The sequence below is a fragment of the Mirounga angustirostris genome, unplaced genomic scaffold (assembly GCF_029215605.1).
Source record: "Mirounga angustirostris isolate CCGP_5_RB_7025 unplaced genomic scaffold, mMirAng1.0.hap1 SCAF_12, whole genome shotgun sequence".
NCBI lineage: Eukaryota > Metazoa > Chordata > Mammalia > Carnivora > Phocidae > Mirounga > Mirounga angustirostris.
Window position 1 is genome coordinate 14805780 of NW_026991720.1, and position 21519 is coordinate 14827298.

Here is a 21519-nt window from a genome sequence, read left to right on the forward strand (position 1 = left end):
AGACGCTTAATGACTGAGCCACCCAGGTGCCCCCTCCTCCTTCTTTAAACACGAGTCTCCCTTAATTTCTTAGTCATACTAAGTGTGAAGTCTTAGTATTCTCATTCAACCAATATTTAATTGACACCAACTTTGTGTGTGCGTTGTGCCAGGTACCAGGACACACATGTCAAAAGACACAGTTTCAATCCTCAATAAGCTTGTCTAGATGAAAGATAACCAGGCAACTAGCAGATAACATGCATGGTATTTTATATCTGTATCTACATATATACCTATATACATCTACAAATATCTATCTATAAATCTATCTATCTATCTATCTATCTACCTATAATCACATATAAGAGAAAAGAAGAAAGTACCCCTAAATTTGCAGTTAAGTCTATGGGCTTTAGAGTCAGATAGACAAGGGTTTGAGACCTGAATTTGTCACTTGTTAGTCATAAAACTTTGGGCAAGTTATTTAAAGTACCTCAAGAATTAAGTGAATCAGTACAGATTATATCATGCTTACTACAAAAGGGCGGAATGCTATTGGTGTTTGTGGAGAGAACGAACCATAGAATATTGGATGGATTATACAAATTACTAGAGGAATGCCTGATTTTTAAGTGGTTTAATAAAATTATCGGCAAACACAAATTATATTCTACTGCTAACAACCCCCTCCCCAAAAAACCTTGTCAGGGTACATTTGACATAGTCATCTCCTGCTGGAATACATTATAAAATTAATATGTAAATGGCACAGACACAATTTCAAGTGAAAAAGCATGTCTTTTGGGGGATAGGAAATATAGTTTGGTGCCCTGACTTGCATCATGCTAGACCTACAGAATACTGGTTAACCTCGCTACCCATACCAGACTATGGAAAGAACACGTGCAGACAAAATGTAAACATTTAATAGACTGGAAAATATTGGCAAATCCCCAAGATTAACTCAAGGTAAAAAGGCAAGAATATATTTCTTTTATTTGCTCTTACCAAAGGCCATAAACTCTAAAGAGATCAAATTGCGAACCAGTTTACTATTAAACTGCTGATGCTGGAAACCAGCCAATTAGGCAGACTCCGGGGGCTCTGTAGTTGAAGTGAGTACACCCAAGAACATATTATATACAACATACAAATGGACTGCTCGATTGCATACTAAGCAGTTGAAGTGGTGGGCATTTGTATTGCCAGACAGACCACTTTCATTGACATAAGCCACAAAAAGTGAATCTGGGCCTATGCACAGGACACATGCTTTCCACTCCACCCCTCTCCCACAATTACTAAATACTGTTTCACTCAGGAGCTGAGTCTGCTGTCAGCGATGTAATAATGTCCCCTGCTATTACATTTACACAGTGAATTTTGCTTTGATAGAGTTAGTTTGCTGGTTTCAGTTCCTTTCCCTCCTCCTCCAGTGGCACGATCCCAGCTGGGACTGTTTTTTGGGCAGGGGTGGGATTTTAAAATTTTGACACATGCACAAATTTTACATTGAATCTTGGTGGCTTCTGCCAGCAACTAAAATAATGGTTGAGGAAGTAATTTCCATGGCCCCCCTCACACTGTTAATCTAAAGATTTTTTTTTTTTTTTTTTTTTTATTCATGAGAGAGCGAGAGAGAAAGGCAGAGGGAGAAGCAGGCTCCCAAGGAGCAGGGAGCCCGATGCGGGACTCGATCCCAGGACCCTGAGATCATGACCTGAGCCGAAGGCAAACGCCCAACCATCTGAGCCACCCAGGCACCCCACACTGTTAATCTAGAAATGACTTGTATAGGGGCGCCTGGTTGGTGGAGTGTGTGACTCTTGATCCTGGGGTTGTAAGATCGAGCCCCATGTTTAGTGTAGAGATTACTTAAAAAAATGAAATCTTTAAAAAAAAATCACCTGTTTATTACATAAATAAGTATCTGTAAATAAATATAGTATAGAACATGCCCTCTTTTTTCTCTCTCTGTATATGTGTATATATGTGTGTGTGTATAGTGTTAAATAAAAGAGGTCCCATGTATGGTCTACTATGCACTCTCAGTTTCCTACATAAAGAAAGCTAAAGCAGAATTTCTCCACAGGATTGTCAGGGGAACTAAATAATAGATACAAAGCATTCTGCACAGTGCCTAGAAGTTAGCTAATTTCTAAGTATTTATAAAATGTTTATCACTATTGCCTCTTGAGATAATTCTGAAAGAGATGGTGAATTGTACCAAGCAGAATAAGGCATTCCAGGAAATGAGAAAAGCTATGATAGTAGGAGAGCATGGTGTGTGGAACAATGTCAGTGGCTAGACTGGAGAGGACAAAGCTAGAGGCAGAGAAATTATTTAAAGAACCGAAATAAAAGATGAGGAGTGCCCAGACTAGAACAGTGGTAGAGGAGAAGAAAGGATAGATCAAAGAGATATCTAGGATGCAGAACTGAAAGGAACTGGTAGATGATTAGATGGGGTGGTGAAGAAAAAGACTGATGGAAATCCTAGGCTTGCAATGTGATTTATATGCTGGTGACAATGAACCACAGAGTCACAAACCTATTTTAGAGGAAGAAGCAGAACTGTTTAGTTTTGACATATTTAAGGTAATGTAAAGCATGTAGGTAAAGATATCTACAATACATTAGACACACAGAATTCAGAAATCGACATTTTTTTTAAATATCTAATCAATATAAATATTTACATATAGTTGGTTCTCATAGAATCACCCTGGCGATAACAAAGGGATATTAACCAGGAGTTACAAATAATAGAGTCTTATGAATAACCCAAAAAGTATAGGGTTATTCAAAGTGGAATTAAGTAAATTAAAAACATATTTCCATCACTACCTCAGCTGCTTTGCCGTTGTAAAGGCGAAAATGATTACAGGCCTTAAGATTGAGTGCGATGGTGCTATCAGGAATTTGCTGAAGGTAAACTGCCAGAACTTCTTGAGACACATCATAGTAATCCAACTTGTAGTAACATAGGGCCACATACACATTGAGGGCAAGGTATTCCCTATTAGATGAAAGAATTAAGGGTTAACAGTTTAAGTCTACTTCATAGTAAGGTTGTCAAACTACAAAGACTTTTTTAATGGCTCAAATGGACAGCCAGGTGAGAAGGACATGAATTTGCCTTTTGAAGAAAGAAGGCAAGATATCATCAGTGCAATATTTTTCTTTTGTATTGTAATATTTGGATGTTTTTATTTAAGTAGAACGAGAGATGACAACTAAAGGAGAAAGGGAAGCATTCAACTCCTACCAGTTCATGTTAAAAAGACTAAACTAATGTATGCTGTAACTGGTCTAAACTGTAAATAAGCATACATCAGACAAAGGATGGACACACAAAGCAGGCAGACTCCATGACTGAGAAGGGGAATGGGTTGGGTGCAGGTAAGCAAAAGGGGAGAAGGCAGGTGGATGAGGTATTTTGGGGAAGTGGGAAAGATACCCAGCGGTCAGTGATAAAGTGGGAATGTTGGTTCTTCAGAATGGTTTATTTCTAATTTTGTCAGCAAATTCCCTACAACCTATTACAATGCTGAAATGATACATTTAGATCATGCATTTTCAACAGGGGCCATATCATCCCCAAAGGGGTAAAAATCCTTATGAAGAAGTGGAAAATCGTACTCATTTTAAGTATAAAGCCTAGATATATGTTCAGTATATAAATGGACATACAGTATATCTTTGGTTTCAAACTTTCATGAGAAGGTGATGGGGGAGGAGGGAGACCAAAAAGGCTCCTTGGAAGGGTGATAGTGAAATGAAAATGGAGAAATCCTGATCTGGAGAATAAGAAGTCCTTAATCTGACCACATTATTAGCTAAACAGATTTGAACACATGGTGATAATAGATCGAAAGGACACTAGGTCCTCAGCCAAACCAGTTCCAGAAAAAAGCTAACAAAATGAGATTTGGAGTAGACATGAAAGGATACAGACCTGTTATCTAGGAGTATTCGCTTATAAATATCAATAGCTTCTTGGTAGTGAGATCGCATATAGTGGATTGAGGCCAAACTGAGTTGATCTTCCGTGATATCCTGAAGATTCTGATGAAAGTTCATCAACTTCTTCTCATCATTAAACTAAAATTGTCAGAGAGAAAAAGACATGTAAAGATTCATGTTAGAGTACAGTTAATCAACACCTATGGTACAGAGATTTTAACTCCTCCTTCAGCCATTTTTTCTCTCAGTTCTCTCTATTTCCCTTCAGTTCCTTGTCTTCTCCCCTGTCTCTCCTTCAGAGAAAGAATGAAAACAGCCTCTGGAGCCATAGCCTTGACAATGGAAAGACTTTGAATCACAGCTAATATTAATTACTTGATCCCTCCTCCTCCTTCTTCCTTTCTATTTTTTCCCCTATTCTTTTTATCATTCTTATATGCTGTTTATTAGAGAGACATTTTAAAATATAAAGACACAGTAAGGTAGAAAGTTTAAAAGTATGTAAAGAGAGGGGCACCTGGGTGACTCATCTTAAAAAATGTTTTAAAAAGTATATAAAGAGATATAATAGACAAACACTAAAAGAGAGTGGTGTAGCTCTACAAATATGACAAAGTAGACTTTAAGTGAAGAGAAATTTTTAGAGATAAAGACAGACATTTACAATGATATTACAATCCACTAAATGGACAGAACAATTCTAAATTTGTATATACTTAATGATAGAGTCTGAAAAACATGTAATGCAAAAACTGAAAGAACTAAATAGAGATGGACAATTATACTATGAAATTTTTAAATGCATTAAGAATAATTATTTTTATATACTGCCTATGGATGATTTGATAAACTTTCTGTAAAATAATTTAGCAATATCAATTAAAAGCTTTTTTATTTTTTAAGTTTTTAAAATTTATTTGACAGAGAGAGAGACAGCGAGAGAGGGAACATAAGCAGGGGGAGTGGGAGAGGGAGAAGCAGGCTTCCCGCAGAGCAGGGAGCCCAATGTGGGGCTTGATCCCAGGATCCTGGGATCATGACCTGAGCTGAAGGCAGACGCTTAACAACTGAGCCACCCAGGTGCCCCTAAAAGCTTTATTTATTTATTTTTTTTAAGATTTTATTTATTTATTTGACAAAGAGATGGAGAGAGAGCACAAGTAGGCAGAGAGGCAAACAGAGGAAGAGGGAGAAGCAGGCTCCCCACTGAGCAGGGAGCCCGATGAGGGGCTCGATCCCAGGACCCTGGGATCATGACCTGAGCCGAAGGCAGCCGCTTAACCGACTGAGCCACCCAGGCACCCCAAAAGCTTTATTTTTAAAAAAATATTTATTTTTAAAAAAGTATTTATTTTAGAGAAAGGGAATCCGTGCATGTATATAGATAGATAGATAGATAAATGTGTGTATATATATATGTGTGTGTGTGTGTGTGTGTATACGCACACACACACTCACAGGAATAGAATTCAGCCATAAAAAAGAATGAAATCTTGCCATTTGGGACAACATGGATGGATCTAGAAAGTATAATGCCAAGTGAAATAAATCAGTTAGAGAAAGACAAATACCATATGATTTCACTCATATGTGGAATTTAAGAAGCAAAACAAATGAGCATAGGAAAAAGAAGAGAGAGACAGGCAAACCAAGAAACAGACTCTTAATGATGGTACCAGAGGGGAGGTGAGTGGGGGGATGGATTAAATAGGTGATGGGGATTAGGAATGCATTTGTCATGATCATGGGGTGCTGTAAGTATTAAAAAAATACATATATACATACAATGTACAATCTAAAAGTCAAATAACTAGGAAACATTAAATAAATTATGATACACGCATATAGTGAAATGTTATAAAGACCTTTTTAAAGATTTTTAAATTTTATTTATTTATTTGAGAGAGAGAGTGAGAGAGAGAGCACAAGAGGAGGTAGGGTCAAAGGGAGAAGCAGACTCCCCGCCGAACAGGGAGCCCGATGCGGACTCTATCCTGAGACTTCAGGATCATGACCTGAGCCGAAGGCAGTCGCTTAACCAACTGAGCCACCCAGGCGCCCCTAAAAACCATTTTAAAAAGTCACAGTCTTAAAGACTAGTGACTCAGGGATACACTCATTGTATAAAGATAAGTTAAAAAAAAAAAGCAGAAGACAAAAATATATATTCAGCATGAGTCTCATTCTACAAAACAAAAAATGAACAAAATGTACATATGTGTATAAAAATAATTATCTTTATTTATTTGAGAGAGGGAGAGAGAGAAAGAGAGAGAGAGAGAGAGAGAGAGACCACAAGCAGGGGGAGGGGCAGAGGGAGAAGCTGACTCCCTGCTGAATAGGAGCCTGATATGGGGCTCGATCCCAGGACCCCATGATCATGACCTGAGCTGAAGTCAGACGCTTAATCAATGGAGCTACCCACGTGCCCCTTAAAAATAATTATCTTAAAAGGAGATATAAGATACCAAAAGGTTGAAATGCAGTTACCTTTATTATTTTTTTAATTTAAATTTTAGGTAGTTAACATACAGTGCAATATTGGTTTCTGAAGTAGAATTCAGTGATTCATCACTTACATACAATACCAGGTGCTCATCATAAAAAGTGCCCCCTTTAATGCCCATCCCCCATCCAGCCCATGCCCCATCCACCTCCCTCCATCAACCTTCCGTTTGTTCACTATGGTTAAGAGTTTCTTATGGCAAAAAAAAAAAAAAAAAAAAGAGTTTCTTATGGCTTATTTCCCTCTCTCCTTTTTTTTTCTCTTTCCCCTTCCCATATGTTCATCTGTTTTCTTTCTTGAATTCCACATATGAGTGAGATCCTATGGTATTTGTCTTTCTCTGACTGACTTATTTCACTTAGCATAATACACTCTAGCTCCATTCATGTCATTGCAAATGGCAAGATTTCATTCTTTTTTATGGCTGAATTATATCCCATTATATATATATATATATATACCACATTTTCTTTATCCATTCATCAGTCAATGGACATTTGTGCTCTCTTCATAGCTTGGCTATTCTCGATAATGCTGCTATAAATATTGGGGTGCATGCATCCCTTTGAATCTGTATTTTTGTATCCTTTGGGTAAATATCTAGTAGTGCAATTGCTGGATCATAGGGTAGTTCTATTTTTTTTTTCAGATTTTATTTATTTGAGAGAGAGAGCGAGAGAGCGAGCATGAGCGGGGGGAGGGGCAGTGAGAGGGGGAGAAGCTGACTCCCCACTGAGCGAGGAGCCTGACTCGGGGCTCTATCCCAGGACCCTGAGATCATAACCTGAGCCAAAGTCTGACGCTTAACCATCTGAGCCATCCAGGCACCCCAAGGCAGTTCTATTTGTAACATTTCGCGGAACCTACATGCCGTTCTCCAGAGTGGTTGCACCAGTTTGCATTTCCACCAACAGTGCAAGAGGGTTCCCCTTTCTGTGCACCCTCACCAACACCTGTTGTTTCTTGTGTTGTTAATTTTAGCTATCCTGACGTATGAGATGGTATGAGAGGTTTTGATTTGTATTTCCCTGATGATGAGTGATGTGGAGCATCTTTTCATGTGTCTGTTAGCCATTTGGATATCTTTTTTGGAAAAGTGTCTATTCATGTCTTCTGCCCATTTCTTAATTGGGTTATTTGTTTTTTGGGTGTGGAGTTTGATAAGTTCTTTGTAGATTTTGGATACTAACCCTTTATCAGATACGTCGTTTGCAAATATTTTTTCCCATTCTTTAGGCTGCCTTTTAGTTTTGTTGATTGTTTCCTTTGCTGTGCAGAAGTTTTTTATCTTGATGAAGTTCCAATAGTTCACTTTGGCTTTTGTTTTCCTTGCCTCAGGAGAGGAGTCTAGTAAGAAGTTGCTATGGCTGAGGTTTTAAGAAGGTTGCTGCCTATGTTCTCCTCTAGGATCTTGATGGTTTCCTGTCTCACATTAAGGTCTTTCATCCATTTTGAATTTATTTTTGTGTATGGTGTAGGAAAGTGGTCTAGTTTCATTCTTCTGCAGGATGCTGTCCAGTTTTTCCAACACCATTTGAAGAGAATGACTTTCCATTGGACATTCTTTCCTGCTTTGTCGAAGGTTAGTTGATCATATAGTTGTGCATCCACTTCTGGGTTCTCTATTCTGTTCCATTGATCTGTGTCTGTTTTTGTGCCAGTACCATACTGTCTTGATCACTACAGCTTTGTAATATATCTTGAAATCTGGAATCATGATGCCTCTTCATTTTTCAAAATTGCTTTGGCTATTCAGGGTCTTTTGTGGTTCCATACAAGTTTTAAGATTGTTTTAGCTCTGTGAAAAATGTTGGTGGTATTTTGATGGGGATTGCATCAAATGTGTAGATTGCTTTGGGTAGTATAGACACTGTAACAATGCTTGTTCTTCCAATCCATGAACACGGAATGCTTTTCCATTTCTTTGTGTCCTCTTCAATTTCTTTCATAAGTGCTCTATAGTTTTCAGAGTATAGATCTTTTATTTCTTTTTTTTTTTTTAAGATTTTATTTATTTATTTGAGAGAGAGAGAATGAGAGAGAGCACATGAGAGGGGGGAGGGTCAGAGGGAGAAGCAGACTCCCTGCCGAGCAGGGAGCCCGATGCGGGACTCGATCCAGGGACTCCAGGATCATGACCTGAGCCGAAGGCAGTCGCTTAACTATCTGAGCCACCCAGGCGCCCCAGATCTTTTATTTCTTTAGTCAGCTTTATTCCTACGTATCTTATTGTTTTTGGTACAATTGCAAATGGGATCAATTCCTTGATTTCTTTTTCTGCTGCTTTGTTATTGGTGTATAGAAATGCAACAGATTTCTGCACACTGATTTTTATATCCTATGATTTTGCTGAATTCATGTATCAGTTCCAGCAATTGTTTGGTGGAGTCTTTCAGGTTTTTTATGTAGAGTATCATGTCATCTGCAAATAGTGAAAGTTTGACTTCTTCCTTGCCAATTTGGATGCCTTTTATTTCTTTTTGTTGTCTGACTGCTGAGACTAAGACTTCCAGTACCATGTTAATTAGTAATGGTGAGAGTGGACATCCTTGCTTGTTCCTGACCATAGGGGAAAGGCTCTCAGTTTTTCCCCCATTGAGGACAGTATTAGCTGTGGGTCTTTTGTATATGGCCTTTATGATGTTGAGGTATGTTCCATCTATCTCTACTTTGTTGAGGGATGCTGTATTTTGTCAAATGCTTTTTCTGCATCTATTGACAGGATCATTTGGTTTTTGTCCTTTCTTTTATTAATATGGTATATCACATTGATTAATTTACAAATATTGAACCACCCCTGCAGCCCAGGGATAAATCCCACTTGATTGTGATGAATAATTCTTTTAATGTACTGTTGAATTCGATTTGCTAGTATTTTTTTTTTTTTAAGATTTTATTTATTTATTTGACAGAGAGAGACACAGCGAGAGAGGGAACACAAGCAGGGGGAGTGGGAGAGGGAGAAGCAGGCTTCCCGCTGAGCAGGGAGCCCAATGCGGGGCTCGATCCCAGGACTCTGGGATCATGACCTGAGCCGAAGGCAGACGCTTAATGACTGAGCCATCCAGGCACCCCGATTTGCTAGTATTTTATTGAGAATTTTTGCATCCATGTTCATCAGGGATATTGGTCTGTAATTCTCCTTTTTAGTGGGTGTAGATGTTATTTCCTCTTTCAATTTTTGCTTACTTATATTTTATTTAATAGAATTAATGTGTAACTTCTATAACATGGAAAATTATTTTTAAAAAACCATTTTATGATGATGATCAAAATTACTGCTATAAATCAGGGGTGCCTGGCTGGTTCAGCAGGTAGAGAATGTGATTCTTGATCTTGGGGTCATGAGTTCAAGCCCCACTTTGGGTGTAGAGCTTACTTAAAAAAAAACAAATAGGGCACCTGGGTGGCTCAGATGGTTAAGCGTCTGCCTTCGGCTCAGGTCATGATCCCAGGGTCCTGGGATTGAGTCCCACATCGGGCTCCCTGCTCCTTGGAAGCCTGCTTCTCTCTCTCTCCCTCTCTCTGCCTCTCATGAATAAATAATTAAAATCTTAAAAAGAAAAGAAAAGAAAAGAAAATTTGGGATGCCCATCTGGCTCAGTTGGAAGAGCCTGTGACTCTTGATCTCAGGGTCGTGAGTTCGAGTCCTATGTTGGGTGTAGAGATTACTTAAATGAATAAAAAAAAAACTTTAAAAAGGGGAGTGCCTTAGTGGCTCAGTCAGTTAAACATCCAACTCTTGATTTCAGCTCAGGTCATGATCTCAGGGTCGTGAGATCGAGCCCTGCATCAGGCTCCAAACCGGGTATGGAGCCTGCTTGAGATTCTCTCTCTCGCTCTCCCTCTGCCCGTCCCCCTCCCCTGCTCTTGCATGCTCGCTCTCTCTCCTAAAAAAAAACAAAAAAAACAAAACTTATTGCTATAAGGCAATTCTGAAAAGTGTGTATTTCTAGGAGTTAAGGTGTCTCAGAGTCTGCTTCCAAGAGACAATAGGATAGTTGAAACAAACTAATCTTAAATGACTACTACTTAAGAAGAACTAAAATCTAACATCTCTTAATTAGTAGTGTAAAGAATACTAAGGGGAAGAAAATCCTATAAAATTAATATCTATATTCTACTTGTTCTAGAAATATCATTAACAAGCATTTCTAGTTCATTATCTTTCACCATTGTTTTTAACAAGAAAGAAGAAAAAATATTTTAAAAACAAAAATGTGAAATGAGAACATAAATACCTTATGAGCCAAGTGGAAGAGGAGGCGGTTTTGAAGTCGGCTTTTTGGAGCTGGAAAAAAACGTTCAAACCGCTTATTAATTGTCTATGGCACTTAGTCCCATGCAAGAATGACATGAGACTCAGATAATCTTCCCAAAACCTTATCTGTGTGACCCTGATATGTCTCTACTATAGTATATACTATTTTAGTCTGATCCCTACCTGCAGTAGCAGCAACGGCATGAGGAACCAGAAAAAAACTGTTCTCTTCTTCCCCAGCACTTGTTCTACTTGCTTCTATCATGGTGACCCACAGCTCAGGACGCCACACATACAGTTCCAGTAGCAGCCCATTGCTGTGCTGTTCACACACTGACCAAACACTGGAAATAAAGTTATGTTTATCCCAATTCATGTAGAAATCCATGTCATTCAGCTGTTCTTCCAAGTATTCTTTGTCAATTCCTTCTGAAATCTCCTTTTCTTCAATTATGTGGCCTTATTTTCTTAAATACTAGCCCAATCTCTACTCCACAGATCTTTTAGCATGATAATCTGCCACACTGAAACAGTCAACCAAGCGAAAAGGTTAACACCTTTCAAGTTCCAAATCCACTTTGCACTGTTGAAGAATTTTCCTAATTCTAGATACCTAACCCTACATCTTTTTACAGAAAAAACTCATACTTCAAAGCATTAAAAAGAAAAAAATTATATGGAAAGATAGATAGCTACCTTGATCACTTTCTATGTGTCTAACACTATTCTAGGCACAGATAAAGTCTAGAAACATGAGATAAATATGTAACTTAAAGGCCCATATAACTAGATTAAGAAAAACTACATGAATACACAGGAAACAGTTTGGGTTCAAATGAAGAAAGGCTTCGAGTTCCACATGATCCATGAATTTGAGCTGGAATAGTTCCTAAATATGTATACATCAGTTAATTCTCTAAGAATTCTATCCTGGAATATATTCTTCCCTAACAAATTTCCTAACAAACATTCCCTTGCCCAGTTTCTCTACATTTCTTTGAATTTAATTTGATTCATACTCTCATTATTCTTAATCTTTCCTCCCCTGTTTCTCTTTGCCCTATTCTTATTTGCAAGTTGATGTCCAATTCTTCTTAGACAGCTGTCAGGACAAGTAAAGCAAATGAAAACAAGTCTAGATTCTTCAAGCAGAAATTACTTGGCTCCTCACTCAGAAGCAGGGAAAACAGCTATAAAATCCACATCCCTAGGGCTTAGACACCTACCTCCAACTCCTACAACAACATGAATATCCTACTATGAGGGAGCCTAAAAAAGATAACATGTCCTTTTTGCTTCTCTCGTCCTGCTTGTCTGCTGTAGCTTCTGGGGTGGTGGGGTGGTGGGGTGGGGAGAGGAAGCAGCACAGAGATTAACTCTCTCTTTAAACATAAAGTTGCTCAGATTCAATGTTCTTTGAAGATTAAATCTATTTTCTAGTTTTCTTTTCTTTTTTTAAAAAATATTTTGTTTTTAAGTGATCTCTACATCCAACATGGGGCTCAAACTTACAACCCCAAGATCAAGAGTCACATGCTCTACGGAGTAAGCCAGCCAGGCGCCCCTATTTTTTAGTTTTCTAATTGCACTTGGTTTTTCCTCAATAGAAAAAGGAATTAAATGTTTTAAAATCTCCAAAATAACTCATACCATTAGTGATGAATACTAGATATTAAAAGGGGCCATTTTACCTTTAAATCCAGCGGCTTCAGCTTGTTTATACATCCCGAGAAAAAAGTAGGTACAGGCTAGGTTCACCCAGACTTCAGGATTGCAATTTTCCTCTTTTGTCACATTTTCATATTCCTGAAATATATATTAAGCAGGGATCTCATTTCAGCAGTAAAGCAATCGATGAGCAATTCCTCTATAATGGAATAGGATTTCTTACTGAGATTGAGCAACTTCGCATTTAGGGAATCCTATATGCTCCTCAACTATTCTGCACCGGCAAGGTTAAATACTGAAGCTACAACTCAATCCTACCCATGGGGGGCCGGGGGGGAGGGGCTGTTGTCCACATAATCTTTTTTTTTTTTAAGATTTATTTATTTATTTGAGAGAGAGAGAGATGCACACCGGGGGGGGAGGGGCAAAAGGAGAAGAGAATCAAGCAGACTGCATGCTGAGTGTGGAGCTGGGTGCTAGGCTCGATCTCACACCCGAGATCATGACCTGAAACTGAGTCTGACGCTTAACTGACTGCACCACCCAGGCAGTTTTTTCCACTTTAAACTTGTTTTTTTCTCTCCTTTTTAACACTGATACGGGCTAACAAATAGCCGAAATGAAAAATAACTAAAATATTTTTTATTTTTGCTAACTTAAAAAGACAAACAAAAGGGGTACCTGGGTGGCTCAGTCGGTTAAGCTTCCAACTCTTGGTTTTGGCTCAGGTCATGATCTCCCGGTCATGGGATTGAGCCCCGCATCTGGCTCTGAGCTCAGTGTGGAGCCTGCTTTGGATTCTCTTTCCCTCTCCCTCTCCACCCCCACCTCAAAAATAAATATATAAATAAATAAATTCTTAAAAAAAAAAAAGGAGGGACGCCTGGGTGGCTCAGTCATTAGGGTCTGCCTTCGGCTGGGGTCATGATCCCAGGGTCTCGGGATTGAGCCCCCAGTCAGGCTTCCTGTTCACAGGGAGCCTGCTTCTCCCTCTCCTCCCTGTTTGTACTCCCTCTCGCTATCTCTCCCTCTCTCAGATAAATAAAATCTTTACTTTTTTTAAAGATTTTATTTATTTATTTGACAGAGAGAGAGAAAGAGCATGCAGGCAGAGGAAGAGGAAGAAGCAGGCTCCCAACGGAGCAGGAAGCTCAATGCAGGGCTCGAACCCAGGACCCTGGGATCATGACCCGAGCTGAAGGCAGACGCTTAAGTGACTGAGCCACCCAGGCACCCTATAAATAAAATCTTTAAAAAAAATTTTTTTAATTAAAAAAAAAAGGAAAACAAAAGATACCTTATAAGAAATGCATAGGTTCAGTTAACTTAAAATCTGATAACCTTAATATACTACAAATATCATTTCATTCTTTTTTTTTTTTTAAAGATTTTATTTATTTATTTGAGACAGAGAGAATGAGAGAGACAGAGAGCACATGAGAGGGGGGAGGGTCAGAGGGAGAAGCAGGCTCCCTGCCGAGCAGGGAGCCCGATGCGGGACTCGATCCCGGGACTCCAGGATCATGACCTGAGCCGAAGGCAGTCGCTTAACCAACTGAGCCACCCAGGTGCCCAATATCATTTCATTCTAATTGTTTTCTGGCTTTATTTATTTGGCTTTACATTTTAAAAAGGCATTTTTTCCCTGACAAGAACACTTTCTGAGATTTACTTTGTAACTATGTTTTCCATATACTCTTACTATTTACCAGTATATACCAGATACCTTTGATTATTTTTCTTACTACTTTTGGGCTACTCTCTCTCCCCTATATCTTTCACAAATACTACCAGCTTCTATTCTGTCCTTTTCATATCTTCCCTTTGCCCTCACTGATTTTGTTGTTTTTGTTTTTCGTCATACCTCCTCATTACTTGATCTTGGACATTTAATTTTGATTATGCATGTTCTATAAATATCCTTAGGTTACATTCGGGGGGTAAGAATATGTGGGAAATGTTTAAACAATTTCATTTATGCTTTAAAAACTGCTTAACAAAAGTCAGCTATAATTTTATCTAGATTCATATTCCTATAGATTGCTCATTACATAGATGCTGTTTACAATGACCAAGAAAAACAACTTTCAAAACTCAACTTGCACAAATATAAAGATGACCTTTCTTATGTCTAAAATTAACCAAACAAAATAAAAATGAACTTCTTTTGAGAAAAGCATTATGGAAATTTTATCAAAAGGGTTTATTTTTCTTCTGAAGATTTCCTTAAGAAATACTAATATTAATATTTCGAACAATCTCATTAGTATATATCTAAAAGCAAAGAGTAAATAAGACATTCATATATATATATATACATATATATATACATATATACTTGAGCTTATATAGAAGATTTCTGAAGCAATACATCAAACAAGAGCCAATGGTTGCCTCTGTTAACAAAGAAATAGGATTGCGGAAGGCAAATAGGTGATGTTTTTTTCTTTTTACTTTGTTCCCTCCTGTATTGTTTAAATTTTACCAGGAGCATGTATAATTATAATACAAAGCTTAATAACTTTTTCAAAATCCTTGTGTTGTAATTTTTTTTTTTTTTTTTTTTTTTACTAACCTCCAAAGCTCTCTTGTAGTCACCCAGGTGAAAAGCACAGTATCCAATCCACAGATTAGTATCAGTTTCTTGTTCCCCAACATGACGTTTGAACTTCAGGTTAAAATTTCATAAAAAAAGACAAGAAGAGAAACGAAAGGAAAAGAAAAGACAAGAAAAGAAAAAAGAAAAAAGAAAAAGACAGACTTTGAATAAACCGTCAATTTAAAAAACTGCTATGTTGGGGTGCCTGGCTGGCTCAGTCACTGGAATGTGTGACTCTTGATCTCGGGGTTTTTAGTTTGCATCCCACACTGGGTGTAGAGATTACTTAAACATAAAATATTTTAAAAAATTAAAATCAAACAAAGAAAAAACCCTGCTATGTTAAACTACTGATAAACAAATCAGCAAGGAAATCGCAAGTAATAAAAGTAAGACAATACTGTTTAATTAAGACTATACCTAGGGAACTCAGCACAATTACCTTTTTTTTTTTTTTTTTTTTTTTAAGTAGACTCCACACGCAGCATGGAGCCCAACGTGGGGCTTGAACTCACGACCCTGTAATAAAGATGTGGGCCGAGATCAAGAGTCTGATGCTTAACCGACTGAGCCATCCAGGCACTCCAGCACAATTTCCTTCTGTCACAGAAACGTATGTTTTTTTGAATGTTGCAACAACAACAGAATATACATTTTATTTATTCCAAGAAGCATCATCAAATGCTGGAACAATTATTGCTGCAGAGCAACTGAAGCAGGCTATATTGAAACAATGTGTATAACTGTATGATCTTCTCAATTCCTTTCAATGTTAGGAATTAAAAGAATTTTAATGTTTGCTTTATACATTATTCAAGAAAACTATAGCACAGAGGGGTTATTTCTTAGACATTCACAAGATGAAAAATCTAGTTCACTTAATATTTCCAGTTGAAAGAAACATATATTTTCAAATATTTCACATTTGTTTTCCTGTATTTACTGACACCTTATTCCAGAAAGTATTTAAGAGTTATCCCCATTACAATTTTGGGGGTTATTAAGGAACACGAGATTTATGCAAAGTATCTAATGCCAAATAACTGAAGGTTAGAGAGATTAAGCAATGAACTCAAGACCACCACAGCCAGGGAAGGTACTAGCAGGGACCACCACAGCCCACTGACTCCACCACCTGTGTTCTCACCCTCCATGCTCTACTGTCTTCCAACTCACACTTCAAATCTGTCCTAGTGGTGCACACATATATTTATTCATAGGTATGACCTTTCACTGAGAATAAGCTATTAAATCATTCTATTACTCCTGAATAGGCTTACCAGGGCCTATCAGAATTAAGGATATTTAGAAGACTGGCCTCATTTATGTCCATTGTGAAAAAATATTTATGAATTCCCCAGTGAACTGAAGTCCTGTTCTGGAGGAAAGGAGTGAGGCCTTGAAGGAGGAGTTTGAACTCCCATGGTAAGGTGAGAGTTTTCCATTCTACAGGCTGATAAACCAAAAAATTGGTAAAAAATTAAACAGGGAGCCAACACATATTTATAGATCATTGGTATAGAACCCTAGGTGCCTTGACTATTACAAAATGAAGACATCCATTAATACTTTTCGGTCTAGAATAAGAACTTACTCCTGTAGTTAACTCCATAACATTAGAAATCTTCCTTTCATAAAATGCTGTGGATTTGAGTACAGTGTCTTAAGTCTGAAGAAATTCTTATTTGAAGGCTCCCTGAATTTGCTTCAGGAATTACCTGGAACCACAGGAAAGCTCATGAGACCCCCTTCCCCCAAACACAGCAGTTCCCACCCCCATACATCATGGCACTGTGACTGCCCACCTAAGAATGTAAGCACAGAATAGAGCCTCCCTGACAACTTAAAAACAGTGTGGGATTACACAGTAAGGAAAATGTGGTCATCGTCTTAAAGAAAAGAGAGAAGAGAAATAGGGACTGATAAAAATTAGACATATGGGGCACCTGGGTGGCTCAGTCGTTAGGGGTCTGCCTTAGGCTCAGGTCATGATCCCAGGGTCTTGGGATCGAGCTCTGCATCAGGTTCCCTGCTCCGCCAGAAGCCTGCTTCTCCCTCTCCCACTAACCCCTGCTTGTATTCCTTCTCTCGCTGTCTCTGTCAAATAAATAAATACAATCTTTTTAAAAAAATTAGACATATACCTACCACTGAGTCCGTTGATTTACAGAGCTAGAAGGTCTTTCCAAGTCAACTTCCCTACTTTATTTTTTTTAAGATTTTATTTATCTATTTATTTGAGAAAGAGAGAGAGAGAGCCTGAGATGGGGGGGGGGCAAAGGAGGGGGCAGAGGGAGGGAGAAGAAGACTCCCCTGCGAGCAGGGAGTCTGATATGGGGCTCGATCCTAGGACCCTGAGATCATGACCTGAGCCGAAGGCAGACACTTAACTGACTGAGCCACCCAGGCGCCCCCAACTTCCCCACTTTAAAGATAAGAAAGCTGACACCAAAAAAGTCAAAGAAGGTGCTCGATATCAGAGCTAGTGGGAAACAGAAGACTATACATGGAAGACTGAGAAATATATAAAGCTAATTAAAACAATTATTGTTGATAGATTACAAGTAATATAACTGAAGTAGTGCTATGGAGAAATGACTGGCACAACATAACTAGGCTGTGCTGTCAAAACTCTTCTCTTCGTTCTTTGGTGCGCCCCTTCATCCTCCTATAACATGGGATTCCCACAAGGTAGTTTCTCAAAGTGTAGTATCCTTGGACAACCTGCATCAGAAGCACTTGGGCCACTTGTCAAAAATGCAGGTTCCATGGGGCGCCTGGGTGGCTCAGTTGGTTAAGCGACTGCCTTCGGCTCAGGTCATGATCCTGGAGTCCCGGGATCGAGTCCCGCATCGGGCTCCCTGCTCGGCAGGGAGTCTGCTTCTCCCTCTGACCCTCCCCCCTCTCATGTGCTCTCTCTCATTCTCTCTCTCTCAAATAAATAAATAAAATCTTAAAAAAAAAAAAAGTGCAGGTTCCTGAGCACCACCACAGACTGATTTGGAAAGAATCAGAATCCCTAAGGTAGGAGTCCAGGAGTATATACTTGAATAAGTACCCCAGGTGATACTGATGCACATTAACAGTTGATAACTACTGCCATAGAGATTCGAAGTATTTTCTGAAGATATAGTATTCTAGACAATAAGCATGAAGCATGATGGTATTATTTAAATGATCCAAATTTTATAACATATAATAGGAATAAAGCATATATTGGTCAGCAGTCAGGATAAACACTGTGTGAACTGATACAATACTAAATGTCCTTCCATTTTATAGCTGAATTCCCCATCAGTGGGACTAGAGATAATTAAAAGTATCCCTCAAGAAGTAAGTCTCTCTTCTTAGTTCATCTTTTTTTTTTTTTTAAGATTTTATTTATTTATTTGAGAGAGAGAATGAGAGAGCACGAGAGGGGGAGGGTCAGAGGGAGAAGCAGACTCCCCGCTGAGCAGGGAGCCCGATGTGGGACTCGATTCCGGGACTCCAGGATCATGACCTGAGCCGAAGGCAGTCGCTTAACCGACTGAGCCACCCAGGCGCCCTTCTTAGTTCATCTTTAATCAGGTCTATCGTTGACACGGAATCTGCAATCTGCGCCTGACTAGATTTACAGGAAGCCCCCCAAAAGCACCCACCTGTTCCAAGAGCATAGAACCGACATTCACCCTAGCATGCATCCATATTCTGGTATCCACCTCCTAAGAAGCAACCTTCTTTGCACATTACCTCCAATAGGGTAATAGCTCCAGTGAAATCTCTTTGTGAAAGTAGCTCCTCTAGTTTCGGAATCTTCCTACCTTTCTTCTTTCTTTTGTCAGTGTGCGGTAGGTCCCCGCCTACAGCAGGTTTGGCCCTTGAAAGCATCTGTGAAAGAAGCAACAAAGACAAAGATAGCTTTATGATCCAACTCCGACAGTCAGTTTTAAACTCGGAGTGACAGCTCTAGGATTTGCATGTCAAATCCTTACCAACGAACCCCAGGGAAGCCCGTTCAAACTCTCCGTAACACGTATTTTACTCAAAGGGCCATCACTCTGCACTTGAGCTGAACCCAACGGCTACTACACCTAATCCTCTGTATCAGTTCATTCGAGTGGGCTAAGAGATGCTTTCGCGCCGCTTCTGTCATCTCAGCCTTTCCTTGGTCTGCTTTCCGCCCCACGCGCAGCTTAGGTGCGGAGAAATGGAGAAGCAGGGGGAAGAAAGCTTCGAGGTGTTTACAGTTGCATCCCTGTCTCCGGTGAGAACAGGGGTAAGACAGGGAGATCATCCTCCGCTGACACCCCTAGACTTCAACCAGAAGTGTGCTGGGAACCTCTGATCTCCAGTCCTAGGTCCTACTCAAAGTTCTCCCTCACTGTTCCGAGCCACTAACCATCTTGGCGTTGGTTCGGTGAGCCCCTTCCCGGGACCGACAGCAAAGGCCGGGCCTCAGCGCCTCTCCGCATCCACACAGCTCCCTCCGTCTCCACGGCAACCCTGCGGGGGTGGAGTCTGGTTCGTCACGGAGAAGCGCTCTCAGGAGAACCGGTGCCACGGCTCTTTGGTTCCGGTCCCTTCCGCCGCTGAAGGAGTGAAGTCCCTTAGGAGGAGAGGCATCGTTCTCGGTCCTGGGAGTGAAAGTTTGTATCTCTGCTTATGGGTTTACTTTAAGAAAAAACGAATTCCAACAGCATTCTTTTTCAAATACGAGTTTCCCGGGGCCCTGGGTGGCTCAGTCGTTAAGCAACTGCCTTCGGCTCAGGTCATGGTCCCAGGGTCCTGGGATCGAGCCCCGCATCGGGCTCTCAGCTCAGCGGCGAGTCTGCTTCTCCCTCTCCCACTCCCCCTGCTTATGTTCCCTATCTCGCTGTATCTCTGTTAAATTAATAAATACAATCTTTTTTAAAAAGTGTAGACACACACACACACACACACCACACACACACACGAGTTTCCCGGGGAAGTCCTTTTGAAGGACCACTTCCGATTTGGACCGTGTTGGGCTCCATAGCAACCACTGGCGATGACTGGCACGTGATCTCGGGCCTCCGGTCTCACGGAAGCTTAGACAGAGTTGCTGAACCGAGTAGTTGGCGTTTATAGGTGGGAGTTCACCAAAATACAATTTCTTATCTACATAGATAAACATAATAAGGAACTCTAATAAATATATGTTGATTGGACGACTTAATTGTCTACTTCACTCCTGAACCGAGTTAATACGGCTGCAGGAGGAGGACGAAATCACCGCATTGTGGAAGGTTAAAGCTGGAAGGAATCTTAAAGTTAACCTGCAGTCCAGCCTTTGTAACCGATCCCAACGAGGGTTCGTCCACCCGATGGGCAGCAAGCCAGTAACAACTGAGAGGGAGCTTTTGCGGTGAAGAAAGGCTATTTATTGATGTGGCGCCACCCAGGAGAAGGAGGGAATTAATGCTTAATAGTCCCAAACTCCGCAGTGGCTTACAAGCAGGGTTTGTTGTGTTTTTTTTTTTTTTTACTTCCTTAGCAACATTTTTTTTTTAATTTTTTTTATTCTTATGTTAATCCCCATACATTACATCATTAGTTTTAGATGAAGTGTTCCATGATTCATTGTTTGTGCTTAACACCCAGTTCTCCGTGCAGAACGTGCCCTCCTCCATACCCATCACCAGGCTAACCCATCCTCCCACCCCGCTCCCCTCTAGAACCCTCAGTTTGTTTTTCAGAGTCCATCGTCTCTCATGGTTCGTCTCCCCCTCCGATTTCCCCCGCTTCATTCTTCCCCTCCCGCTACCTTCTTCTTCTTCTTCTTTTTTTTTTTTTCTTAACATATATTGCATTATTTGTTTCAGAGGTACAGATCTGAGATTCAACAGTCTTGCACAATTCACAGCGCTTACAAGCAGGGGTTTTTAAAGGGTGAGAAGTCAGGGTAAGGGTCTCAGGGCCTTGGGTCATGCTGATTGATTACGGATTAGGGTCAGCTATAATATTTCCTTTGTTGATCATCTTATCCCTTCCGGCGTCTCCCAATCTGGTTTCGGTGTGGTTGTAGCGAGGTGGTCGTTCTGCTTCAGGGGCCTGGTCGTTCTGCTTTAGGGGCTTGGAACTGCAAAACATTCTGGGCAGATTGCATTGGTGATGTCATCTCTAGAGTACAAAGGCAAAAGTGCTACATCCTGTAACTATCGCTAAGCTGCAAATTACTTTTTTTTTTCTTGCATACATGACACATTATGTTTGTCATCTCAGGCAGAACAGCATCCCACAGACTTTTTGGGAGGCAACTTGATATTATTTCCTGAGGCATTTTTACAGGTTTCCCTAACAGTAACTAAGGATTACGTGACTCTGGTCAGAGGCAGCTAGGGGCAATATGTCTAAACTGTGGGGTCTGTCGGCGCTTGCATCCCGAGTTTCACCCTGAGAATTAGACTAAGGAACTAACATCTGGAGTATTCTCCCAAGTATATAGGTAGTTGTGGCATAGTTGAATTACATTACATATCACTCTATACAACTAGCCCTATATAGACTCATGTATACCATAAGCTCATAAAGACT

At 39.8% G+C, this 21519-nt stretch overlaps 1 protein-coding gene across 5 annotated transcripts in view; it reads right to left on the reverse strand.

The window, feature by feature from the left end:
• IFT56 (intraflagellar transport 56) overlaps positions 1-19541 on the reverse strand; it is a 56926-nt gene extending 37385 nt beyond the window's left edge. The window contains exons 1-7 of one of the 5 annotated variants that reach the window (XM_064574908.1): positions 19364-19538; positions 18786-18852; positions 14959-15051; positions 12407-12521; positions 10696-10745; positions 3941-4086; positions 2830-3001 (exon numbers count right to left, since the gene is read on the reverse strand). In XM_064574908.1, the coding sequence (XP_064430978.1) occupies positions 2830-3001; positions 3941-4086; positions 10696-10745; positions 12407-12440 (402 nt within the window). In that variant the 5' untranslated portion in view covers positions 12441-12521; positions 14959-15051; positions 18786-18852; positions 19364-19538. Of the gene's footprint in view, positions 1-2829; positions 3002-3940; positions 4087-10695; positions 10746-12406; positions 12522-14958; positions 15052-18623; positions 18853-19363 lie in introns of those variants that run through there. The other 4 variants (XM_064574909.1, XM_064574910.1, XM_064574906.1 and 1 more) reach the window with 4 other exon arrangements.
• Between the last annotated feature and the right edge of the window lie 1978 nt (positions 19542-21519).